At 47.1% G+C, this 27,500-nt stretch overlaps 1 protein-coding gene across 4 annotated transcripts in view; it reads right to left on the reverse strand.

The window, feature by feature from the left end:
* Positions 1-27,500, reverse strand: part of birc6 (baculoviral IAP repeat containing 6) — a 94,430-nt gene that overhangs the window by 37,499 nt on the left and 29,431 nt on the right. For 3 of the 4 annotated variants that reach the window (XM_047821487.1, XM_047821486.1, XM_047821484.1), the window contains exons 24-56: positions 27,205-27,392; positions 26,474-26,767; positions 25,957-26,056; positions 25,664-25,878; positions 25,367-25,575; positions 24,648-25,009; positions 23,737-23,956; positions 23,472-23,608; positions 22,913-23,050; positions 22,501-22,628; positions 20,882-21,013; positions 20,559-20,780; positions 20,288-20,471; positions 19,115-19,333; positions 16,119-16,252; positions 14,728-14,881; positions 12,491-12,607; positions 12,164-12,321; positions 11,944-12,067; positions 11,628-11,738; positions 11,080-11,210; positions 10,865-10,992; positions 9,079-9,632; positions 8,782-8,957; positions 7,429-7,525; positions 6,352-6,546; positions 5,902-6,102; positions 4,768-5,047; positions 4,335-4,591; positions 3,857-3,965; positions 3,534-3,758; positions 1,948-2,710; positions 86-229 (exon numbers count right to left, since the gene is read on the reverse strand). In XM_047821487.1, coding sequence (XP_047677443.1) covers positions 86-229; positions 1,948-2,710; positions 3,534-3,758; positions 3,857-3,965; positions 4,335-4,591; positions 4,768-5,047; positions 5,902-6,102; positions 6,352-6,546; positions 7,429-7,525; positions 8,782-8,957; positions 9,079-9,632; positions 10,865-10,992; positions 11,080-11,210; positions 11,628-11,738; positions 11,944-12,067; positions 12,164-12,321; positions 12,491-12,607; positions 14,728-14,881; positions 16,119-16,252; positions 19,115-19,333; positions 20,288-20,471; positions 20,559-20,780; positions 20,882-21,013; positions 22,501-22,628; positions 22,913-23,050; positions 23,472-23,608; positions 23,737-23,956; positions 24,648-25,009; positions 25,367-25,575; positions 25,664-25,878; positions 25,957-26,056; positions 26,474-26,767; positions 27,205-27,392 — 6,806 coding nt within the window. The remainder of the gene's footprint in view (positions 1-85; positions 230-1,947; positions 2,711-3,533; positions 3,759-3,856; positions 3,966-4,334; positions 4,592-4,767; positions 5,048-5,901; positions 6,103-6,351; positions 6,547-7,428; positions 7,526-8,781; positions 8,958-9,078; positions 9,633-10,864; positions 10,993-11,079; positions 11,211-11,627; positions 11,739-11,943; positions 12,068-12,163; positions 12,322-12,490; positions 12,608-14,727; positions 14,882-16,118; positions 16,253-19,114; positions 19,334-20,287; positions 20,472-20,558; positions 20,781-20,881; positions 21,014-22,500; positions 22,629-22,912; positions 23,051-23,471; positions 23,609-23,736; positions 23,957-24,647; positions 25,010-25,366; positions 25,576-25,663; positions 25,879-25,956; positions 26,057-26,473; positions 26,768-27,204; positions 27,393-27,500) is intronic. The other variant, XM_047821485.1, reaches the window with a different exon arrangement.

Consider the following 27,500-nt stretch of genomic DNA (forward strand, 5'->3'; position numbering starts at 1 on the left):
CCCTTCTCGCTCTCTTTCTCTCTGTCCCTTCTTCCATCCCTCCGTCTCCTTTACTCGCCGTGTTCTCATGTCAGTGTGGACTTACCGGACAGGGAGACTGCAGGAAGACTGTGACCTTCTCATCCTCTAGCATGAGCTGCAGGAAGAGTCTGCGGATGAAGCCGGATATGTTCCCTGACACAGGGACGTTCCCTCGCTGGGGAGCCGACTGGAACAGCTCACAGAGAACCTGCAGGAACACGAAACAACCTCAGTGAGAGCATGCTGATGTGGGGAACAGCAAAATAGGAGACATTTACAACACACACTATACACTATGTGTTATAAACACAATACATACCTGACATACTACACACACACACACACACAATACACTATAATAAACCAAACTAATACACAAACCTTATAACTGATACTGAAGCTTAAGTATTTGTGCATTTTAAATACTTAGATTTACGTTGCTGTAAATATTTACCCTCCTGTTCATGTAATAAGTTTGTATTAATGTGTACAGTGTTATAAAGTAGTGATGTGTACAGTGTTATAGTGATGTGTACAGTGTTATAAAGTAGTGATGTGTACAGTGTTATAAAGTAGTGATGTGTACAGTGTTATAAAGTAGTGATGTGTACAGTGTTATAAAGTAGTGATGTGTACAGTGTTATAGTGATGTGTACAGTGTTATAGTGATGTGTACAGTGTTATAGTGATGTGTACAGTGTTATAGTGATGTGTACAGTGTTATAGTGATGTGTACAGTGTTATAAAGTAGTGATGTGTACAGTGTTATAGTGATGTGTACAGTGTTATAAAGTAGTAATGTGTACAGTGTTATAAAGTAGTAATGTGTACAGTGTTATAGTGATGTGTACAGTGTTATAAAGTAGTAATGTGTACAGTGTTATAGTGATGTGTACAGTGTTATAAAGTAGTAATGTGTACAGTGTTATAGTGATGTGTACAGTGTTATAGTAATGTGTACAGTGTTATAAAGTAGTAATGTGTACAGTGTTATAAAGTAGTAATGTGTACAGTGTTATAGTGATGTGTACAGTGTTATAGTAATGTGTACAGTGTTATAGTAATGTGTACAGTGTTATAAAGTAGTAATGTGTACAGTGTTATAAAGTAGTAATGTGTACAGTGTTATAGTGATGTGTACAGTGTTATAGTGATGTGTACAGTGTTATAGTGATGTGTACAGTGTTATAAAGTAGTAATGTGTACAGTGTTATAGTGATGTGTACAGTGTTATAGTGATGTGTACAGTGTTATAAAGTAGTAATGTGTACAGTGTTATAGTGATGTGTACAGTGTTATAGTGATGTGTACAGTGTTATAAAGTAGTAATGTGTACAGTGTTATAAAGTAGTAATGTGTACAGTGTTATAGTGATGTGTACAGTGTTATAGTGATGTGTACAGTGTTATAAAGTAGTGATGTGTACAGTGTTATAGTGATGTGTACAGTGTTATAGTGATGTGTACAGTGTTATAAAGTAGTGATGTGTACAGTGTTATAAAGTAGTGATGTGTACAGTGTTATAGTGATGTGTACAGTGTTATAGTGATGTGTACAGTGTTATAGTGATGTGTACAGTGTTATAGTGATGTGTACAGTGTTATAGTGATGTGTACAGTGTTATAAAGTAGTAATGTGTACAGTGTTATAAAGTAGTAATGTGTACAGTGTTATAAAGTAGTAATGTGTACAGTGTTATAGTGATGTGTACAGTGTTATAAAGTAGTAATGTGTACAGTGTTATAAAGTAGTAATGTGTACAGTGTTATAAAGTAGTAATGTGTACAGTGTTATAAAGTAGTAATGTGTACAGTGTTATAAAGTAGTAATGTGTACAGTGTTATAAAGTAGTAATGTGTACAGTGTTATAAAGTAGTAATGTGTACAGTGTTCTAAGTTATTTACAGTAATTAAATGAACACTTACCTGAGCCATGAGTCTCTGATTGCTGGGATGGTAGGAGATGCACTGCAGGAAAAAAGCCACCGTGGCGTTCTCTATAGCGGTCCTCTGCTGAGTGCTGAGACCATTGCCCCGCCCCACGTGGGATGCCAGCGAATAGGCTCTCGTCCCCACAGAATGGTGAATGTTGGCTCCGTTGGCGGTGCCGCTGGCACTGGAATGGCAGAGCAGGAAGAGCAGCGATGTCCAGAGCGGGTTGACGTCAGGTCCTCCCAGCCAATCCTTCATGGCATGGCTGTTTCCGACCTCTGTGAGAAACCGCAAAACAGGAGCAGCTAAATCCGGCGAGAGTAACGGTGCCGAAGACATGTGGTTGTAATGGCGGCGCTCGGAGTGCCATGCAGGCATGGGGAGGTCGGCGTGGGCTAGGAGCTGGCAGCAGAAGTTAGCCAGGCTGCGCACAAGCAGAGCAGGAAGCCCCGAGTCAAGAAGCTGCTGAATGGCACCAGGGGACTGAGAAGCAGAGGCTAAGGTCGCTAGCTGGCACTCGCTAAGAGAAACTGGAACTGGAGGGAGGAGTTTGGAGTCGTCTGTCTGAGAGGTGGCGCTGTTGAGCTCGTGCTGCTTCTTTCCGTCGTCCGTCATGGCCGGAGCGTTCAGCCCCATCCAGGACATGAGCAGAGAGAAGTAGCTGGGGTGGATATGGCACATGGAGCACAGCAGACTGTCCACAGCCTTCTTCAGCACCATGGTGCAAGGCAGTGCCATCGACCAGTTATACAGCAACCTGAAGGGGGCGGAGCCAACGCATCAGCAAACACTCTTAAAGCCAACGTAAATCAGACACTAACAACATGACCATTTTAAACCCCCAGGTCACACTCACGACTTTCACCTCATCACAACAGTGAAAAGGGAAATAATCTAATCAAACTGCACTGCTAATATTTCTCCTTAGAGCAGTGTGTAGAAAAATATGTGTATGTGTGTGTGTGTGTATATGTGTGTGTATGCATGTGTGTTTGTACGTGTGTATGTACGTGTATGTACGTGTGTGTGCATGTGTGTGTATATATATGTGTGTGTGTACATGTGTGTTTATGAACGTGTGTGTATATGTGTGTGTATGCATGTGTGTTTGTATGTGTGTGTGTATATGTGTGTGTGTATGTGTGTACATGTGTGTGTGTATGTGTGTACATGTGTGTGTGTATGTGTGTACATGTGTGTGTGTGAACGTGTGTGCATGTGTGTGTATATATGTGCATGTGTGTGTATGTGTGCATGTGTGTGTGTGTATATGTGTATGTGTGTATATGTGTGTATATATATGTACATTTGTGTGTACGTGTGTGTGTGTGTGTACGTGTGTGTACGTGTGTGTGTGCATGTGTACACGTGTGTGCATGTGTGCGTGTACGTGTACGTGTGTGTGTGCGCATGTGTACATGTGTGTGTGTGTACGTGTGTGCATGTGTACGTGTGTGTGTGCATGCATGTGTACGTGTGTGTGTGTACGTGTGTGTACGTGTGTGTGTGTATGTGTGTGTACGTGTGTGTGTGTGTATGTGTGTGTACGTGTGTGTGTACACGTGTGCGTGTGTACTCACTCGAACAGTTCCCGACTAAGCAGAGCTGGCAGGTCATAATCCACAGGAAGCTCATAACTGTGCCATAGGATGGCGGCCACACAGTGCAGGTGTGAGGGTGAGGGCATGAGCAGGCCGTACTCACGAGACTGGGATGCTGCTGGACCCATGAGACCTGATGGAGAGTTCTGTTTCAACTCCGCTACACGAGAAGAGTCATACACCCACTGCAACAGAGCCTGGATTCTACACACACACACACACACACACACACACACACATAAGCACTTCTAACACTCACTGTTCACTGTAGTTACACACAGGTTTGTATGTCTGTATCTCACCTGTCCTTGGTGCCCGTGTCCTGAGTGGTGCCAAGCTGGTACAGGATGTCTATAGTGGAGTCTGAGGAAAGACCGTTCAACCTCCCGAACAACAATGGGCTGTTCAGATCTAACACACACACACACACACACACACACACACACACACACACACACACACACACACACACACACACACACACGGTGTGTTGCAGTGTTTTATATATATGTATATGTATTTATTTTACTAGCACAGAAACCTGCTGTATTGATCTCAGACATGTGACCTCCCTCTAGTGGCCATTCCATGAAAAAACACTGCTTTATTTTTTTTGGTCAGAATATTTCGTATCAGGTTAATAAGTAAATAATTAATCATTTAAGTTCTGAATAAAATAATTGAGAAAATGAGATAATACGAGACAACAGCATGTAGAAGATGTTTTGTGTATAAACAGAATCAGAACAGAGTTGAGCAGTGAATACAGGAGTCTCTTACTGGCCAGGTCGGTGCCGGAGGCAGCACAGTTACGCAGCAGGATGTGGATGAGTTTAAGGCCGATGCGTGTGGACTGGAGGCCGATTTTCACCAGCACAGCCTCGATGTTGGGCGAGTGCATTCCGCAGTATGGCGACATGAGCAGTGCAGCACACGTCTGCAGTAGATTAGCCGTCTGTGCGGCCGCACTCGCCATCATCGCCTCCAGATCAGAGACGTGAGTCACGCAGTGGTGCAGCAGTCGAAGCCACCCGATACTGAGCCAACAAAACAACAGCGTAATTACACACAATGTCTGTGAATGAACAAAGCACGGCGTTGGTACCGTACGTCGTATTTCAAATAATAAACACGTGGACGTTTGGAGAAGGCAGAGTCGTAGCAGATGGAGCGGTGATGCTAGTGATCAGTGATAAAGGAGACAGACGTGTACCTGGTTTTGGAGACCTGGTCCTCAGAAGGCAGGAAGGGGTTGTTCACTGTGGCCGAGGACGTGCTGCCGAACGCGGTGAGGCCGAGCAGTTTGATCTGAGACAGGCCGAGCGTGCTGGCGTCACGAGGGCGGTGCAGACGCACACACACGGCCGACGCCACCTCCGCACGCACCAACTGGATTTTAATGTAGGTGAGGCCGCTCGTAATGACGGGTGTGGACAGAGGGAGCATGTTCACGCCATCCGCACTGATCTCCACTGACACAGAGGATGGACACGCTGGACACAGACAGGACACAAAGGAATTACATAAATAAATTCTTGATAAATTACTGATGTGTAAAAAGGAATAAAATGCTTTGAGACACGGTTGCCCCTTTCCCACCGGGGCAGTTTGAGTGCAGGTTCGGAGCCTAATTTAGAACCAGTTTTTTCTGTTTCGACCGCCAAAGCACCGGCTCTGAACCAGGAAAAGTGGTTCTTAAGTAGCACCAAAACGTCGCTGGTCTAGACTTAAGAACCGCTTGTGGGCGGGGCTACTGTTAGCACATTAGATAATGTACCTTAAGTATACTAATGTTTAATACACTTTTACTTTACCGCGATATGATACATTATCAGCACACATGATAGTAGGTAGCTACATGCTAAGGCTAACTTTTTTCTGTGTTAATGATAAAATAACGTTAAGTACTTTCTCCATCACAACCTCCGTTTATACAGATTACACGGAGCCGCACGTACACGTCGGATTCGCCGCGTTTGGGTGTTAATGTAGGTTCACAAAGCCATGAGCATTAACAGTAAAGTAACATCCGCCATTGTTGTTGTGTTTGTGTTTGTGGCTGCTGCGCTAACGTCGCTGTGTAACGCGACACGTATACAGTGACGTCACACTCGGCTCTGTGACGCGCTCTAACTGATGGAAAGGCGAACCGGTTCTTAGAAGGTTCTCCAGTGGAACCAACTTTGAACCAGCACTAGCACTCGCTCTGAACCAGCACCCAGTTCTTTCTGGTGGAAAAGAGGCATTGGTGCTGTTAGAGGTGAATAATAAACATCAAAGTGGTGTGAGAGTGTGTGTGTGTGTGTGTGTGTGAGTGTGTGTGCGTGTGTGTCTGTGTGTCTCTTACTGGCGAGCGAGGCGAGGTGCGGTTGGATGTGGAGCTCTTTGAGCAGTACCGCAGCAGGGAGGTGGATGGTGAGGTCACACCACGCTTCCTCAGGGAGGAAGATGTAGGACCAGGCAGCAGATCGAGCACGACGGTGAGGGGGCGTGGCCTGGAGTAGAACCTCAGCAGGCTGAGCTGTAGGACTGCTCGAAGTTATGGTGCCTGATAAGGGACAAATGGACAAGGTAAATATTCAGCGTCCCAAAAAGCAAAAACTCAAAACAAACACATTTATATAAACAAATGTTTTTTTGTAGAAGATCAGATATAAATACATCAACTTATTAAAACAAACAAACAAACAAACTTGTTGATAAGTAAATGAAGTTCCTTTTCCTTACTGTATTGTAAAAGGAGGACAAAGTGCTTACATGGTGGCCTTTTTATGTGTGAACTGAGTAAAGCTGTTACCGAGAGGAGCAAAGTTGTGCAGTCCCTCTGCGTTCTCAGGCTCAGACGCCAGGACACGAGCCTTCAGGCTGCCGTCTGCCGCTTTCCCCGGACCCGAGTCTAAAAACTTCATGATGGTGGAGACCATGCTGCGTGCTGTGTTCACAATGGCACGTGTACTCGTCACCATGTTGTTACAGATCAGCTGTACTCCACCTACACACACACACACGACAATGTTTTAATTTTAAGCCAGTTGTGTTTATTTAGAAATATGTGTGTGAGTGTGTAAGTGTGTGAGAGTGGAGTGCGAGTGCATGTGTGTGTGTGGAGAGTGAGTGAGTGAGTGAGTGTGTGTGGAGAATGTGTGTGTGTGTGTGTGCTTGTGTGTTCAATTCAAGTTTATTTGTATAGCGCTTTTTACAATAGACATTGTCTCAAAGCAGCTTTACAGAACATAAACACAGAGCAGAAGGTAAACATAATTAATGATAAAGGAAATAACGAATAATAAAAGAAATAAGAATTAACAGAATAAAAATTCTAGATTATTATTAGATGTATATAGTTCACAGTGTGTATGTATTTATTCCCCTATGAGCAAGTCTGAGGTGACTCAGGCAGCAGTGGCAAGGAAAAACTCCCTTAAATTGGTAAAGGAAGAAACCTTGAGAGGAACCGGACTCAAGGGGGAACCCATCCTCATCTGGGTGACACTGGGGGTGTGATTATATAACCTCATCCTCATATGGGTGACACTGGGGGTGTGATTATATAACCTCATCCTCATATGGGTGACACTGGGCGTGTGATTATATAACCTCATCCTCATATGGGTGACACTGGGGGTGTGATTATATAACCTCATCCTCATATGGGTGACACTGGGGGTGTGATTGTAATATACAGTCAGTTAAATGTTGTATTGGTGTGAGGTTCAAGGACTTCTGATCTCCTGAGTACCACAGAGTCTAACTGGAGATGTCTCAGGATTCTTAGAGTTAGTGTGTGTGCTCTTGTGTGCGTGTCTGTGCGCTTCTCTGTGTGCGTGTGTGTGTGTGTGTGTGTGTGTGTGTGTGTGTGTGTGTGTGCCCATACCCATGTCATGGAAGGCTTTAAGTGCCTCACTGGTATCCAGAACTCTCAGGATGAACCACAGCAGAGGTTCAGAGAGCTGACAGGTGGAGAGAGATCCCTGCACATCAAACACACACTGTTAAACACACACACCCTGTTAAACACCCCCCCCCCCACCCTGTTAAACACACACACACACACACATCCTGTTACACACACTGTTAAACACACATACACAGTTACACACACACACACACACACAGACTGTTACACACACACAGACTGTTACACACACACAGACTGTTACACACACACAGACAGTTACACACACACAGACAGTTACACACACACACACACAGTTAAACACACACACAGTTAAACACACACACAGTTAAACACACACACAGTTAAACACACACACACACACAGTTAAACACACACACACACACAGTTAAACAGACACACACACACAGTTAAACAGACACACACACACACAGTTAAACACACACACAGTTAAACACACACACACACACACTGTTAAACACACACACAGTTAAACACACACACACACAGTTAAACACACACACACACACACACAGTTAAACACACACACACACACAGTTAAACACACACACACACACACACACACAGTTAAACACACACACACACACACACTGTTAAACACACACAGTTAACACATACACACAGTTAACACACACACACAGTTAAAACACAAACACACACACTGTTACACACAGTTACACACACACACACACAGTTACACACACACACACACAGTTACACACACACACACACACACACACACTGTTACACACACCACACAGTTAAAACACACACACACACACAGTTAAAACACACACAGTTAAAACACACACACAGTTACACACACACAGTTACACACACACAGTTACACACACACACACTGTTACACACACACACACTGTTACACACACACACACTGTTACACACACACACACACACTGTTACACACACACACACACACTGTTACACACACACACACACACTGTTACACACACACACACACACTGTTACACACACACACACACACACTGTTACACACACACACACACACTGTTACACACACACACACACACTGTTACACACACACACACACACACACTGTTACACACACACACACACACTGTTACACACACACTGTTACACACACACACACACTGTTACACACACACACACACACACACACACTTCCTCCTCACTCCTATATGTGGTGTGTGACCCAAACAGACCTCAGTATTAGACAGAAGACACTTCAGTGATGTAATAGGGACATTACAGTGTGTACCCAGGTGTAGTCAGTGTCCGAGAGCTCACCTGTCTGCCCATGTAGCCACAGGCCATGTAGGTGAGGATGGGCTGCAGCATCACCTGAACTGATGTAGCTCTCTTACTCAGCGTGGTGAGGATGGTGAACAGACCGTCACCTACTGAGATGGCGTCCAAACCGCCGTGGAAGTTCTCATGCTTGGTCAGGTGGAGTCCACTAGCACCTGAACACACAGTAATATGATATTTAAAGTTAAATAGCAGCTGAACAGAGCATACAGTGAATAACGTGGTTTGGGACACGCCCATATGTAGTGAGTGTGGATGAGGACAAGGTGTACAGACCGATAATCATGGCCATAGCACTGCTGTTGCACTGCCCCAGTGCGGAAAGAATCTGGCTCATGATCTGTTGATTGGCCAGCACCAGGTCTGCCACGCCCATTGAAGGGCCCTGAATAGGGAGGTGTCCCGAGGCTCCTCCCTCTTTGCCGCTGCTGCAGACTTTCTCCTCGTCCGACACACTGTTGGAGGGCATGCGCCCGCTGTACTCTCTGTCTCCGGATAGCGGCAGGGTGACGAGAGCGTTGACGAGTTTGAGCAGGTCGAACATCAGCTGATCACGTGTGGTCTCTCCGCACACCGCCTTGGCGTCTCCTGGACGGATAATGTTAGCGAAAAGCCCACCAAAGCAGGCGCGGGCACACACGGAGCCGTCCGAACCGCTCCGGGACACCACCTTCTCAGAGCAGGTGATGTAGTGATGGACCAGGAAGGTGATGGACTCGATCACAGCTGTGATGGTGGTGACGGACACGACCTCGAAGTTCTGCTCCAGTGTAAACTCCAGGAGCTTCACCTGAGCATCCAGCGGGCCCTGTCCTGAATGGAACGGACCCCTGACAGAAGGGACACAAGGGACGGTCAGTAACTAATTCAGTAATTCACTGAGAAAGTCAGTAAGATGTAAATAAAGCAGGTTAGAAATGAAGTCCAACAGTCAATAAGGAAGTTAGTCAATAAATCAGTCAGTAAAACACCACATCAGTCAGTGAGTCAGTCAGTGAGTCAATAACTCATTTAGTAAGTCAGTAAGAACGTCATCACATCGGTCACTCAGGGAGTCAATAGGACATGGGGTCAGTCACTCAGTAAGTCAACACGGTTCACTCTGAGAGTCACTCAGTAAGTCAACACGGGTCACTCAGTAAGTCAACACGAGTCACTCAGTAAGTCAACACGGGTCACTCTGAGAGTCACTCAGTAAGTCAACACGGGTCACTCTGAGAGTCACTCAGTAAGTCAACACGGGTCACTCAGGGAGTCACTCAGTAAGTCAACACGGGTCACACAGGCAAAACGGGTCACCCAGGGAGTCACTCAGTAAGTCAACACGGGTCACTCAGGCAAAACGGGTCACCCAGGGAGTCACTCAGTAAGTCAGCACGGGTCACTCAGGGAGTCACTCAGTAAGTCAGCACGGGTCACTCAGGGAGTCACTCAGTAAGTCAACACGGGTCACTCAGGGAGTCACTCAGTAAGTCAACACGGGTCACTCAGGGAGTCACTCAGTAAGTCAACACGGGTCACCCAGGGAGTCACTCAGTAAGTCAACACGGGTCACTCAGGGAGTCACTCAGTAAGTCAACACGGGTCACTCAGGGAGTCACTCAGTAAGTCAACACGGGTCACTCAGTAAGTCAACACGGGTCACTCTGGGAGTCACTCAGTAAGTCAACACGGGTCACTCAGGGAGTCACTCAGTAAGTCAACACGGGTCACTCTGAGAGTCACTCAGTAAGTCAACACGGGTCACTCAGGGAGTCACTCAGTAAGTCAACACGGGTCACTCAGGGAGTCACTCAGTAAGTCAACACGGGTCACCCAGGGAGTCACTCAGTAAGTCAACACGGGTCACCCAGGGAGTCACTCAGTAAGTCAACACGGGTCACTCAGGGAGTCACTCAGTAAGTCAACACGAGTCACCCAGGGAGTCACTCAGTAAGTCAACACGGGTCACTCAGTTCAGTAAGCCAACTGGTAGGTCACTAAGTCAGTAGTTAGATCAGAAACTGAATAAAAATAAATAAACTGCATCAAAACATTGAGCAGAATAAGGAGGAGTGTGTACCGCTCAGTGGACAGGATGTGCACTAGTTTAAGCAGGAACTCGCTAAACATCTGAGGACAGGTGGAGGACAGGTGGACCTGTAACCTGGTCAGGAACTCCTGCATGGCCTGTGTTGCAGTCGGACCCACCTGTGCAGAGAGAAGGTGGTTTACATGCGTAATAACATGTTTATAACACACAGAAGAAGAAGTGTCAGTGTGTGTGTGTGTGTGTACCTGTGAGCTGTGCTGACTCGTCCCGTGGGGGTTACTGCCTGACAGGAAGCGCACCAGCACGTGCAGCAGCGTGGGGTCTGACACCATCTGCTGAGCCGTGCTCTCGTGTATAACTATACCACTGTTAGAGGCTGGAACACAGACACACACACACACACACACACGCACACACACACACACATTATACACACACGATAGAGCACTACATCCTACCTGGTGCCTTAATACAGAGTGAAGAAGCTTGGTTTTCAGCAACATAACAGTGAATGACTTTCCTCCATTTTCACATGCCTGATAAAGATCCACTAGAGACTAAAGTATTGGCACCCTTACGTTTGGACGTGCAGTCAAGGGGACGTGGATGTTTGTGTCACTGACACTTAACATGAACTTGTAATTATTGGAACCTTCTTGTTCAGACACTTCGGTGAACACTAAGTAGCTGTCACTTGCCCAGTATTTTCACTCAATATTAAATATTGGCACCCTCATGTTAAGGTGCACACAGCCATTAAAACAAACTAAACTTTATTAGTAAATGAACTCACCAGTGGCCGGCATGTTGGTCATGAGAGTGAGACTGTGCAACACCAAACACCAGGTACGCAGAGACGTGTTGGGATACCAGGCCAGAACAGAGAGAAAGCTACTGATGGAGGCTGTGAGGACACACACACACACACACACACACACACACACACACACACACACACACACACAAGGGTGAGTCAAATCACTTACATGAAACTTCACTTCTCCAGAGTGAGAATTCTTCTTTTGCTTATTACATGTTAAAGATGATAAATAAGCTGTTCATTAGCACAGTAACACACAGCACTCGGGATTAGACAGTTGACCTCTGACCTTGGTTGAGGGGGATTGTAGGAATTCGACTGGAGTTGAAGAGAAAGATGTCAGAGCCGCTTTCCTCAGAGCTGGAGGATGAGTTGAGGCTAAGAGTGAGCCACAGCTGGAGCAGAGACTCCAACTACACACACACACACACACACACACACACACTTTGTTGAAAAGCTGCAGTTTGATCCGAGCATGAAGTGTATTAAGTGTGTGTACTGTACTGTACCTGTACATGATGGACCTGCAGCATGGAGAAAAGTTTATTAAAGCAAGCACTCAGCATGGGGATGGAGGAGGGCTGAACCATCACACTGCCCGCAGGGGGGGAGACGCCGTGCAGCCCCCGCAGGAGAGAATCGTCCGTCCCGTTAGCAGCCTGGGAGCCTGATCACACAATAAGATGGAATATAAGGACGATATTACGGCTTTTATTCTCCACTGTACAGGATACATTACGTTCATTCTGCTTGAATACATTCTTATTATTTTATTAGGCTGAAGGAAGTAAAAGTATTAAGCTGTGAATATTAATATTATGTGTGTTTGTTTATACCTGCGGGTAAATTAGAGGTGAGAGCCTGCAGGATAGCATCAGCCTCCAGTGTGGCCATCATCTTCAACATAAGCTCTGCCTGCTGCTCCAGACCCACCTCCAACCGAGCATCCAGAGCTACAGGGAGGGGGGAGAGGGGGGGCATGAGAGACAAAGAGGGGAGAGAGACAGAGAAAGAGAGGAAGAGAGAGAGAGAGAGAGCACAAGCAAGAGGGAGAGAGGGAGGGGAGAGAGAGACAGAGAGAGAGACAGAGACAGACAGAGAGGGAGAGATACAGAGGAAGAGAGACAGAGAGAGAGAGACAGAGAGGGGGGAGAGACAGAGAAAGAGAGGGAGAGAGAGAGAGACAGAAATAGATTATTTATACAGCTCCACCAACCCTTCTGTGAGGGTGTCAGTAGTCTGTGGTGATTAGTGATCATTCAGCTATAAGATGATTTACAGCTGCCACCTCAGTTTAGTTGTAATGTAAATCAGGGGGGCACATACTTTTGGTCATGTATATAAATGATTGTTTCAGACCACAGACAACATTTACACATGTCTCTATTATTATACTGATTATATACTGATCAAACACATGCTGATGTCATTATATAAGTACTGGTGTACATGTGTAAGTGTGTTTAGGGACCAGTGTGTGTGGTACAGTAATGTGTACATGTGTAAGTGCTGTGTGTTTAGGGACCAGTGTGTGTGGTACAGTAATGTGTACATGTGTAAGTGTGTTTAGGGACCAGTGTGTGTGGTACAGTAATGTGTACATGTGTAAGTGTGTTTAGGGACCAGTGTGTGTGGTACAGTAATGTGTACATGTGTAAGTGCTGTGTGTTTAGGGACCAGTGTGTGTGGTACAGTAATGTGTACATGTGTAAGTGCTGTGTGTTTAGGGACCAGTGTGTGTGGTACAGTAATGTGTACATGTGTAAGTGTGTTTATGGACCAGTGTGTGTGGTACAGTAATGTGTAAGTGTGTGTGTTTAGGGACCAGTGTGTGTGGTACAGTAATGTGTACATGTGTTAGTGTGTGTGTTTAGGGACCAGTGTGTGTGGTACAGTAATGTGTACATGTGTAAGTGTGTGTGTTTAGGGACCAGTGTGTGTGGTACAGTAATGTGTACATGTGTAAGTGTGTGTGTTTAGGGACCAGTGTGTGTGGTACAGTAATGTGTACATGTGTAAGTGTGTTTAGGGACCAGTGTGTGTGGTACAGTAATGTGTACATGTGTAAGTGCTGTGTGTTTAGGGACCAGTGTGTGTGGTACAGTAATGTGTACATGTGTAAGTGCTGTGTGTTTAGGGACCAGTGTGTGTGGTACAGTAATGTGTACATGTGTAAGTGTGTTTATGGACCAGTGTGTGTGGTACAGTAATGTGTAAGTGTGTGTGTTTAGGGACCAGTGTGTGTGGTACAGTAATGTGTACATGTGTAAGTGTGTTTAGGGACCAGTGTGTGTGGTACAGTAATGTGTACATGTGTAAGTGTGTTTATGGACCAGTGTGTGTGGTACAGTAATGTGTAAGTGTGTGTGTTTAGGGACCAGTGTGTGTGGTACAGTAATGTGTACATGTGTAAGTGTGTTTAGGGACCAGTGTGTGTGGTACAGTAATGTGTACATGTGTAAGTGCTGTGTGTTTAGGGACCAGTGTGTGTGGTACAGTAATGTGTACATGTGTAAGTGCTGTGTGTTTAGGGACCAGTGTGTGTGGTACAGTAATGTGTACATGTGTAAGTGCTGTGTGTTTAGGGACCAGTGTGTGTGGTACAGTAATGTGTACATGTGTAAGTGCTGTGTGTTTAGGGACCAGTGTGTGTGGTACAGTAATGTGTACATGTGTAAGTGTGTTTAGGGACCAGTGTGTGTGGTACAGTAATGTGTAAGTGTGTGTGTTTAGGGACCAGTGTGTGTGGTACAGTAATGTGTACATGTGTAAGTGTGTGTGTTTAGGGACCAGTGTGTGTGGTACAGTAATGTGTACATGTGTAAGTGTGTGTGTTTAGGGACCAGTGTGTGTGGTACAGTAATGTGTACATGTGTAAGTGTGTGTGTTTAGGGACCAGTGTGTGTGGTACAGTAATGTGTACATGTGTAAGTCTGTGTAAGAGTTGTGTGCTTTTACACACACACACACACACACACACACACACACACGGTGAGACCTGGAGATTAAGTAGAGACAGATTATGGTGAGTAAGACAGGTCTGGTCTCGTCTGGGCTGTGTGAGATGTGGTACCTTGTGAGACGGAGACAGAGATGTTCTGAGAGCCAGGTTTCTCCACCACAGCTGGAGGTTTAGACACAGGGATCCCTGCTCCACCGATGTAGGGGTTATAACTGTATGTTCCATAATCAGCACCCCAATAATCATACCAGGTACTGCTGATAGGCTGTATACACACACACACACACACACACACACACACACACACACACACACACACACACACACATACATATATATATATATATATATACACACACATACACACACGTACACACATGTGCAGACACACACAGACACACACAGACGCACACGTAAGCACAGACCCAAATGCACAAACACACACACAGACACACACGCGTACGCACAAACACAGACACACGCGCACACACACACAGACCCAAACGCACAAACACACACACACAGACAAACACGTACGCACCAACACACAGACACACACGCACACAGACACGCACACACACACAGACAGACACACATACACACACACACACACATACACACACACACACATACGCACAAACACACAGACACACAGACACACACAGACCCAAACGCACAAACACACACACAGACAGACACACACATACGCACCAACACACAGACACACACACACACAGAGACAGACAGACAGACAGACAGACAGACAGACACACACACACACAGAGACAGGAAAAGGAGGGGAAAAAAAACACAGACACAAAACAAAAGCCTTGAGAAACGTCTCTGAGTAAATGGAGCTCATCATAAATGAAATGAGACACACACAGAACAGTAACACAGCGCCGGTGCCCACAGGTCTGTCTAAAACTATGCTGACTAATTTCTGCTTTCATTAAAAAATACAACAACACAAACTATACAAACTTAAAGCTGCCATTTTATTCATCCAGCACCATAATTATTGGCACCTTTCACAAAGATAAGCAAATCCATTCTAGCTGTGTTTTTATAGCAGGTTTTTTTTTTTGGACAATTAAAATGTTACAAAAATTGTTTGTGCTTGAAAATAATTATTTTTGTACACCTTATACGATATACACCCCACCCCACCCCACCAGAAGGTGTACCAGCAGGGCTCTGGGTCCTTGTAGACCGACACCGGCTCTGTGCGGGACGACGGAGGGAGGAAAGTGATGGGGAAACATGACACAGGCACAAATAAAAAGATAAAGCACAGACATCCAGCACGTCACTTAATACAACACCATTCTGCTTTATTATCATTAATAATAACGACCCTGTGGAGATCAAAACAACAGCTAATAGGGGGGGGGGGGGACAGGAGGACAGAATAAGCGGCAGGCGTTACATGGAGGACGAGGGGATTCGATCACATGATAACAAAAAGAAATGATTTAAATGAGAAGTCGTGCGTACTGTACCTTAAAGACTTTGGCAGCGAGGGGATCTTTTTCCAAATCAATATCTAAAGGATCAATATCAACATCCATCAGGTCCTGTAGCAAGTCAAAGTCTATGTCTTTATCTTTTTCCAAAGATGACAGTGGAGGAGCACCTTTGGGCAACGAAAAGAGCTTTAATATCGGCAAAAACACACAAGCACGCACACACACTCGCGCGCACACACACACACACACACTCGCGCGCACACACACACACACACACTCGCGTACGCTTTAGAATTTCCTCTATTTCTGCATCAGTGTGACCCAAATCATCATCAGGTTTTCACACAAGTCCTAAAAGTAAACAAAGTGAACACAAACAAAGGAGCCAACAGTATTATACTTCACTAAGTATTGCAGAAGTGTGTGAACCTTGACTTCAGTGTCTGGTGTGACTCTTTGTGCAGTAACTGTAATAAGTAACTTAATAACTGTAATAAGTAACTGTTAATAACTGTAATAAGTAACTGTTAATAACTGTAATTAAAGTGTCCAGTAGCTTCTGATCAGTTCTGTACAACAGATCTTTGTTTCGTTCCTCAGTACAGAAGAGCTTCAACACTGGGGTTTTACTGGGTGTCCTCACAGGATCTGTCTGCTTCACATGTGTGTGTGTGTGTGTGTGTGTGTGTGTTTTACTGGGTGTCCTCACAGGATCTGTCTGCTTCACGTGTGTGTGTGTGTGTGTGTGTGTGTGTGTATGTGTGTGTTTTACTGGGTGTCCTCACATGATCTGTCTGCTTCACGTGTGTGTGTGTGTGTATATGTGTGTGTGTGTGTGTGTGTGTGTGTGTGTGTATATGTATGTATGTGTGTGTGTATGTGTGTGTGTATGTATGTGTGTGTGTGTGTGTGTGTTTTACTGGGTGTCCTCACATGATCTGTCTGCTTCACGTGTGTGTGTGTGTGTGTGTGTGTTTTACTGGGTGTGCGTGTGTGTGTATTTTACTGGGTGTCCTCACATGATCTGGCTGCTTCAGGTCTATGTGCGTGCGTGTGTGTGTGCACGTGTGTGTGCGTGCGTGTGTGTGTGTGTATATTACTGGGTGTTCTCACATGAACTGACTGCTTCAGGTCTGTGTGTGTGTGTGTGTGTGTGTGTGTGTGTATATTACTGGGTGTCCTCACATGATCTGCCTGCTTCAGGTCTATGTGTGTGTGTGTGTGTGTGTGTGTGTGTGTGTGTGTGTGCGCGTGTGTGTGCGTGCGTGTGTGTGTGTGTGTGTGTGTGTGTGTGTGTGTGTGTCTGTGTGTGTGTGCGCGTGTGTGTGCGTGCGTGTGTGTGTGTGTATATTACTGGGTGTTCTCACATGATCTGACTGCTTCAGGTCTGTGTGTGTGTGTGTGTGTGTGTGTGTATTACTGGGTGTCCTCACATGATCTGACTGCTTCAGGTCTGTGTGTGTGTGTGTGTGTGTATATTACTGGGTGTCCTCACATGATCTGCCTGCTTCAGGTCTATGTGTGTGTGTTATGTGTGTGTGTGTATATATATATATGTGTGTGTGTGTGTGTGTGTATTTTACTGGGTGTCCTCACATGATCTGGCTGCTTCAGGTCTATGTGCGTGCGTGTGTGTGTGTGTGTCTGTGTGTGCGCGCGCGCGCGTGTGTGTGCGTGCGTGTGTGTGTGTGTATATTACTGGGTGTTCTCACATGAACTGACTGCTTCAGGTCTGTGTGTGTGTGTGTGTGTGTATTACTGGGTGTCCTCACATGATCTGCCTGCTTCAGGTCCTACAACATTACTGTAAGACTAAAGTCAGGACATTGACCCAGTCACTCTACACATGATGTTTGCTCCTCTATAACCAGACTTTGGTACACAGACTCTGTGCTTGTGCTCGTTGTCTTGGTGTACCATCCGTTTTCTCTTGAGATCCAGTTCATGGTCAGATGTTCTGATAGTTTCATTTAGAGATCACTGGAACAATCTGAGTTCATTATTCATCGATGAAGGTGAGCTCCTGGTCCAGATGCAGCGTGACCGACCCAAAGCGTGATGCATGTCCCACAGACAGTGTGAGGTTCTTATGATGGAGCTCAGTGTTTTACTCTCTCAGTTTAAACAGGGTTTTATTACCGTTTCATTCCTCCAGAAATTATTTCTCCAGAAGTCCTCTGTCTTGTCCACATGATCTTTAGTGAACTTCATGGACATCTGTGTTCTTTTTGGAGACTGGTGACTTTCTCCTTGTGAGGACGTTCAGTGTTCACCTGATGGTGACTTATGAACATTAACATAAGCCAAAGTAAGAGAGGCCTTTAGTTGGTTAGAAGTTCCTCCGTGTTCCTTTCCGACCCAACAGACCTTAAACACTTCTGGGGACCGATGGTCTTACATTTCCTCCAATTCTACAGAATCTGTCTGATTACAGAGTTTTGGAGTCCAAACTCTACAGAGATGATTTCAGAACCTTTTCCATCCTGAACAACAGTAACTCTTTTTCTGAAGTCCTCAGAAAATCTCCATCGTTTCTACACCGATCCCCTTCCACAAACACACGTCATGAACATCAGACTTTAAATATCTCAGTTCTTTAGATAAAACAGGACCCTGATGGAGACCTGGTTGTCGTCTCATTGACTGAAATCCTCGAGGTTCACATACTTTTGCCCTCACAGATTATAACAGTGGAGCATTTTCCTGAATATAAAATTACTGAGTATAAAATATTTCTCTCATCTGTTTGATTGGGTTCAGTTTGTCTACCTTTTTTAACAATGTTGGACACACACACACACACACACACACACACACACACACACACACACACACACTAAACAAACACACACTTAAAATCCATGAGGAAATACTAATTAATAAATGCAAAAAAAAAAAAAAAAGAACTTAAACCATGACACGAAAAAAAGAAGAAAAAACAAGTGCATGCATGTGTGTGTGTGTGTGTGTGTGTGTGTGTGTGTGTGTGTGTGTGTGTGTGTGTGTGTGTGACCAGATTACCAACGCACTTTGGAAAGCAGACGAACTCCCAGGAGTACCTGCGATGAGATCAGGGCCGAGTGGCTCGTCAATCGCCTCCACTAGTGTGAGTGGAGTGGGCGGAGCCAGAGAGTCTTCCGAGTCCAACACAGCCACTGCTGAGGAGGAGGAAGAGGAGGAGACTCCACCTTCATCACCTGCTGTAGCCTCCTCCATCATATCTACACACACCGGAGACATCAACTCTCCTGAGAGAGAGAGAGAGGGAGAGAGAGAGAGAAGAAGGGAGAGAAGTAAAATATAAACAGTGCCAAACCTCAAAAGAATCACCTGTGTGTGGTTTGTAACACAGACACACAGACACACACACAGACAGACACACAGACAGACACACAGACAGACACACAGACAGACACACAGACAGACACACAGACAGACACACAGACAGACACACAGACAGACAGACACACAGACAGACAGACACACAGACAGACAGACACACAGACAGACACAGACAGACACAGACAGACACAGACAGACACAGACAGACACAGACAGACAGACAGACAGACACACACACACACAGACAGACAGACACACACACACACAGACAGACAGACACACACACACACAGACAGACAGACACACACACACACAGACAGACAGACACACACACACAGACAGACACACACACACAGACAGACAGACACACACACACAGAGACAGACACACACACACAGACAGACAGACACACACACAGAGACAGACAGACACACACAGACAGACACACAGACAGACAGACACACAGACAGGCACACACACAGACAGGCACACACACAGACACACACAGACACACACAAACACAGACAGACAGACACACACACAGACAGACAGACACACACACAGACAGACAGACAGACACACACAGACAGACAGACACACACACACAGACAGACAGACACACACACAGACAGACAGACACACACACAGACAGACAGACACACACACAGACAGACAGACACACACACAGACAGACAGACAGACACACACAGACAGACACACAGACAGACAGACACACAGACAGACAGACACACAGACAGACAGACACACAGACAGGCACACACACAGACAGGCACACACACAGACACACACAGACACACACAAACACAGACAGACACACACAGACAGACACACACACACACCTGCGAGGATGTCCTGCAGCATGCAGGTGAGTGAGTATTGTGCCCAGGCTCCACCCCAGCTGATGTCACCACGATTAAAGTCGGTTCCCACCAATAGGAGCAGGAGTCTCTCCAGCTGCTGCTCTGACACCACCTCACACAGGTGGATTGTGGGTCGTGTGGCGTTCGCTATCCGTGCTAGAACCTGAAGGCAGGAGATTATGGTCAGTGCTGCAGTGTGTGGATGTTCATTAGCTTCACTGCAGTGTTGTTACAGGAGCAGTGTGTGTACCTTGCAGACAAACAGCAGCAGGTCAGCGTGACACGTGAAGTCCATGGACAGCAGGAACAGGGCGAGTTTCTGCACCACACAGATGCAGCGCTCGTGTGACAGTGTGAAAGGGAGCAGCTCCACCTCAGGAGTCTCCTTCACAGTGGACGAGGTGGAATCTGAGTCCAGAGAGGAGCGCGGCCACTCCGCCGTCCGACGCAGACGGATTAGATCCTTAAAGTGCTGAAACACAAACACACAAAAATGGCTTGTGTCTTAAAGGAAGGACAAACGTGATGTCCCGCGTGTCCCACACAGAGCAGCAGACAGGCTCTCACTCTCACCTTAGATGTGGCTTGTTTGAGTTTGGCCTGTTCCACCAGCAGCTTGTAGGACGAGCCTTTGTTGCTCTGGATCTTCTCCTTCTCAATCTGTTCCACCAGAGCTTTCTGCTTCGCCTTCAGCAAATTCAGCTGCTGCACACAAAGGGACAAAACACACACAGGCACACACACACACACACACACAGGCACACACAGGCACACACAGGCACACACAGGCACACACAGGCACACGCGCGCACAGGCAGAGGCACACACAGGCACAGGCGCACACGCACAGGCACAGGCACACGCGCGCACAGGCAGAGGCACACACAGGCACAGGCGCACACGCACAGGCGCAGGCACACGCGCGCACAGGCAGAGGCACACACAGGCACAGGCGCACACACACAGGCACAGGCGCACACGCACAGGCACAGGCACACACAGGCACAGGCACACACAGGCACAGGCACACACAGGCACAGGCACACACAGGCACACACAGGCACAGGCACAGGCACACACAGGCACAGGCACAGGCACACACAGGCACAGGCACAGGCACACACAGGCACAGGCACACAGGCACAGAGGCACAGGCGCACACAGGCACAGAGGCACAGGCGCACACAGGCACAGGCACACACAGGCACAGGCACACACAGGCACAGGCACACACAGGCACAGGCACACACAGGCACAGGCACACACAGGCACAGGCACACACACGCACACAGGCACACACAGGCACACACACGCACACAGGCACACACACGCACACAGGCACACACACAGGCACACACACGCACACAGGCACACACACGCACACAGGCACACACACGCACACAGGCACACACACGCACACACAACACACGGTTCGGGCTTAGAATATGAAAAACGCAGCATAAAAAAGGACAGCTAAAGATGAGTAATAGCACACTATAAAGTTTATTGTACATAATTGCAGTAGATACGGTTCTGTAAATAGTTAGATATTTGATAATTGATTAATTGGCACTAAATTAGATTATTTACCTCATCAGGTTAATGAGCAAACATTAATAATAGAGATGTACGTAATAGATAATAGATAGTTTAATTAGACTCATGACTTAATTGCTGCATAAGTCAAGTGTTCTGTAACTTTCACGTGTACCTGTGTGTGGTGCGTGTGCGTGTCACGTGTACCCGTGTGTGGTGCGTGTGCGTGTCACGTGTACCCGTGTGTGGTGCGTGTGCGTGTCACGTGTACCTGTGTGTGGTGCGTGTGCGTGTCACGTGTACCTGTGTGTGGTGCGTGTCACGTGTCACGTGTACCTGTGTGTGGTGCGTGTGCGTGTCACGTGTACCTGTGTGTGGTGCGTGTGCGTGTCACGTGTACCTGTGTGTGGTGCGTGTGCGTGTCACGTGTACCTGTGTGTGGTGTGTGTGCGTGTCACGTGTACCTGTGTGTGGTGTGTGTGCGTGTCACGTGTACCTGTGTGTGGTGTGTGTGCGTGTCACGTGTACCTGTGTGTGGTGTGTGTGCGTGTCACGTGTACCTGCTTGTGGTGTGTGTGCGTGTCACGTGTACCTGTGTGTGGTGTGTGTGCGTGTCACGTGTACCTGTGTGTGGTGTGTGTGCGTGTCACGTGTACCTGCTTGTGGTGTACCAGCTGTTTGCGTATCTTGCGTGAGTAAAGTCGGTCTAAACTGCTGTTCCCTTTAGTGGATTTACTCGGAGTGTGAGACTGCAGACTGTTGTTGATGAAACTCCACTGATTACCTGTGATCACACACACACACACACACACACACACACACACACACACACACACACACACACACACACACACACACACACACACACACACACACAGATTAAACACTTCTATGATGTTCTGATGTTTCTACAGGAAATAACTCTAGGTAGAAAATAAAACAGTGCCAAAGGAACAGAAGAAAAGGACATCCTGAGGATTCAGGACCAGAGTGACACAAAGTGATGTTGCATTCAGAACATTTCACTTTAGGTAAGAAACGATGTGTTTGTTGTGTTCATTACGTCACCTGTAAAAGTTCTCTCTCTGTCTTTAGCTCCCAGGTGTTTCTTGGCTGATGAGGCTTCATCCTCTACACTGGCCACGTAGTCCAACAGCCGAGACACCAACATCACCACCCAGCTGACCATCGGGATGTCCAGCACACCTACACAATGACCTCTATTAGTGCACTTACAGGTACGGGGGACTACTTTATTTATAATGGTCTTACACACACACACACACACACACACACACACACACACACACACACACACACACACACACACACACACACAGACAGACACGCACAGACAGACACGCACAGACAGACACGCACAGACGCGCGCACACAGACACGCACAGACGCGCGCACACAGACACGCACAGACGCGCGCACACAGACACGCACAGACGCGCGCACACAGACACGCACAGACGCGCGCACACAGACACGCACAGACGCGCGCACAGACACGCACGCGCACACAGACACACGCGCGCACACAGACAGACAGAGACAGACACCCACACACAGACGCGCACAGACAAACACACACACACAGACACACACTCTCTCTCTGTACCCTCAGTGCGGCGGTGGTGTGAGACACACGGCTGCTGTAGAGGAGACAGTAAAGAGTCGAGCAGGTTCAGCAGCCCCTCTAACACACCACTGTTACTCAGAGACCTCTGTCCTATACACGAGAGCAGCATGAACACTCTGACAGACAGACAGACAGACAGACAGACAGACAGACAGATTAATTTCAGGTGGAGAGAATCCGTCATCGTGTGTATAATGACACCGTACTACACAGACACGTAAGAGACTCGTGGTGTGCATGTTACCTGTCCTGTGGGAAGATGAGCAGCTGCTCAGAGTTGTAGAGCTCCTGCAGGACGTTGGAGATGAACTGACCCCACCAGCTCTCAGCTCCACACAGCTGTACAAGCAGCAGGCCGGCGTGCAGTCTGATCTGAGGAGTACCGCTGATACACAGCTGCTTAAACAGCTCCTCACACACCTGAGCCTGGAACACGTTCCGCAACACGGCCGGCACACACTGACCTGAGACACCCGGGGTGGGGGTGGGGGGGCGAGAGAGTGTGAGCGGGGGGGGGGGGGGGAGCGTGTGAGAGAGAGACATAGAGGGAGAGACAGAGAGAGCACAAGAGAGAGAGAGTGTGAGATAGAGAGACAGATACAGAGAGAGACAGAGCACGAGAGAAAGACAGGGAAAAAGAACGAGAGTACGGAAGAGAGAGTAAGAGAGAGATACACAGAGAGAGAGAGAGAGAGAGAGAGAGAGAGAGAGAGAGAGAGAGAGAGAGAGAGATACACAGAGAGAGAGAGAGAGAGAGAGAGAGAGAGAGAGAGAGAGACACAGAGAGAGAGAGATACACAGAGAGAGAGAAAGAGATACACAGAGAGAGAGAGAGAGATACACAGAGAGAGAGAGAGAGAGAGAGAGAGAGAGACACAGAGAGAGAGAGAGAGAGAGAGAGAGAGAGAGATACACAGAGAGAGAGAGAGAGAGAGAGAGAGAGAGAGAGAGAGAGAGAGAGATTATTAAAAAGCAATAACCAAAGAGTTAAAGACAAACAGGGGTGTGTCCTCTATAACATGTCCTAGTCATACAGGTGAGGTGTGGAATGTGACATGGCCTGTTATGGCTGTTTGTATGATCATTACTAACTCTCTTTGATCTCTGAGACCACACCTCTGTTGTGACAGACAGCAGTGATGTCAGACATCTCACCATTGTTGGTGTGTAGCAGGCTGAGCAGCGTGTCCAGCAGGTAGCGGATGGTGATGCGCAGCTGCTCCGTGGAGGCGTGCTGCACCAGCTGTGAGAGCGGCTGATTGGCTACAGGAGAGCGGAGTGGGCGGGGCAAGCGTGGTGAGCCCAGGGACACGCGCAACCTCTGCACAGCCTGCGCAGCCAGATTCAGCTGGAGCTGCAGCTGTGCACAGTCGTGGTAAGCGGAGAAAACACGCGAGTCCTCTTCCAGAGCTTTATCGGGTTTACGCAGGAAGTACTGAGCGTTGTTTGCGCTGTTCAGCGGAGGAACGTCCACGTTCTGGAGAAGGGTTTCTAACCGGTGACACGCCAGGTTATATCTGAAAATGAATCACAGGGTACAGTGAGGGTGCGTGTAGGGACGTCTGCCACACGTTTACTACGCAAACAGCTGACGTGTGTCTGGAAGGTGTTCTGAATAAAGTCAGAATATGATTCAGAGCCAGAATCAACGAGTCTGATTCAGAACCTAGAGTCCAAATCTGACTCCTGATGCAAACTAATTCTATATTTTACTTCTATTTATTTCAGCTCTGATTCCTCCTCTAATACTAAATTATACACTTCAGCATAAGACTGAATTCACACTGGTCCGGAGTCTGATACGGAGTCCGACTCAGATCGAACTTTGATTCATGATGCTACACTAACTCTGCCTGGTGTGCTCTGGTCCTGACCTGCACTGGATGTCCTCCTGCAGGGCCACCATCATGGTGAGGTGCTGCTCCAGCTCCGGCTGGCTAAAGGAGTCGCTCTCGGCCTTCAGTGGGTCGTTCATCAACTTGAGCTCGCTCTCCCATGGCAGGATGTACGTGTGGCCGTAGTAGAACCCCAGGGGGATTTTGGCTCGTGCATTGGTGCTCCCGTAACGCCCGATTACTGTGATCTGTGGGGGGGCAGAAGAAAGAAGTTAGATCTGGTCGACGGTCTGGTGTCGGCTCTACGCCCACTACGCTGTCGGTGTGTGCGTTTACCTTCATGAACCTGCAGACAGGTGGAGGCAGCAGGTCATGGAGGATGAGTGAGTGTGTGCTAATGTCCGTGGCCACCACCAGCCTACGTCCATCCACTTCTTCACCCAGAGTCCAGATGTCGATGGACAGAGATGCCAAGTCAGCGCACGTGGGGATCAGAGCATCTGTCAGCAACACAGGACGTCCAAAATCCAGCGTCACGAACCGCCTGGCTCCTGCACACACACACACACACTGTTATCCCCTAACCGCTGTTATTCAGACTCAGTGAGCATAAGTATAAAAGTACTGACCTGAGTGCATGCGCTCGATAATGATGGACTGGTGCGGTGGAGGCTGGAGAAAGTGTGAGGCCTGAGAAATGGCCAACGCAAGACCGCTGCCCATTGGGTTCTGACACAACAAACAACAATTCAACACATATCGCTACACAACACGATGTAAAGACATCACAAAAAGGTCGTGTGCTATAATTACAGCTACAGTTACAGAAAACTGGTCCTGTAAGTTTCATAAAAGCAGCAAGATTTTAAAAAGAGTGTGTGTGTGAAGTAAACATCATTAATTATAAGCCGTGTGTGTAAATATGTGTATAAATGTGTAGACATGTATATAAAGGTGTATTTGTTAATCGGTTTGGTTTTATGAACATACACTAACTGGTCTAGTTTTGTGTGTGTGTGTGTGCGCGCACGTGTGTGTGCGTGTCTGGGAGTGCATGTGTGCATGTGGGTGTGCATGTGGGTGTGTGTGCACTTAATGTTTTGGTCTTGTGTGTGTGTGTATGTGTGTGTGTGTGTGTGCACTGACCGGTTTGGTCTTGTGTGTGTTCTTGCTGTGTGTGTGTGCAGTCGGGACAGCCGGGTCTATGATGTTATTAGGAAATAGCTGCGCGAGTTCGGCCCCGATAGCAGCGCTCACTGCCTCGTTGGGTGGGGTCAGAGGTGGAGTCATGAAAAGGGGTGTGGTTTTGGGAGTGGGTGGGATCACATCACTGGGATGGATGAAGAAGCCCGGAGCGCCGGATGAGTTTGACACTATGGAGCCGTGTGGCTGCACTGTAACTGATGACGTCTGGTGAAGCTTCGCCTCCAGTTTGGCTTTCTGTTTCCCCCAAAAACAGACACAATGACACACACACACACACACACACACACACACACACACACACACACACACACACACACACACCCCTTAATTACACAAACTCAGATTTTTACAGAACTGCAGTACTCATCACACTTAACTCGCACATTTAGCAGTGCTTGTTGTAGGGGGGCGTGGCCACATGTCAATCAGTAGGTCATGTGACCAGAACATCTCAGTAGTATTTACTTGTACTAGGAGTTCATTACCATCCCTCTTAACCCCCCAGAGTCTCTTCTCTGACCTCATCTAGACTTTATGGTTCTCTGCTTTTTTCTGTACGATGTTCAGAAACAAAAGAAAAAAAAGTGTGTGTGTGAGTTTGTGTGTTTGAGTGTGTGTGTGTGTGTGTGTGTGTGTGTGTGTGTGTGTGTGTAAGAGAGAGACTGAGTGACCTGTTGCTGCAGTTTGAGTAGTTGTTGTTGCTTCTCCTGCAGGACCTGTAGCTGTTGTTCTGCAGACACCATGGCGTGGGAGAGCGACTGCAGCGCCACCTGTGCAGCCGAGCTCAGGGCTGTAGACGCTTCTCCCACTGTGCTCCCTGATAACCCTGCCACACTGGGGGTCACCCCAAATGTGCTCACTGCAAAACGGTAAAGAGCAAACTGTTAAACACTGGGACAGGATGTTCTGCATGTCATTACACATCTATAACATAGACAGCTTACACACCACCGTCACCTGCTATTCA

The sequence above is a fragment of the Tachysurus fulvidraco genome, chromosome 12, assembly GCF_022655615.1.
Source record: "Tachysurus fulvidraco isolate hzauxx_2018 chromosome 12, HZAU_PFXX_2.0, whole genome shotgun sequence".
Lineage (NCBI taxonomy): Eukaryota > Metazoa > Chordata > Actinopteri > Siluriformes > Bagridae > Tachysurus > Tachysurus fulvidraco.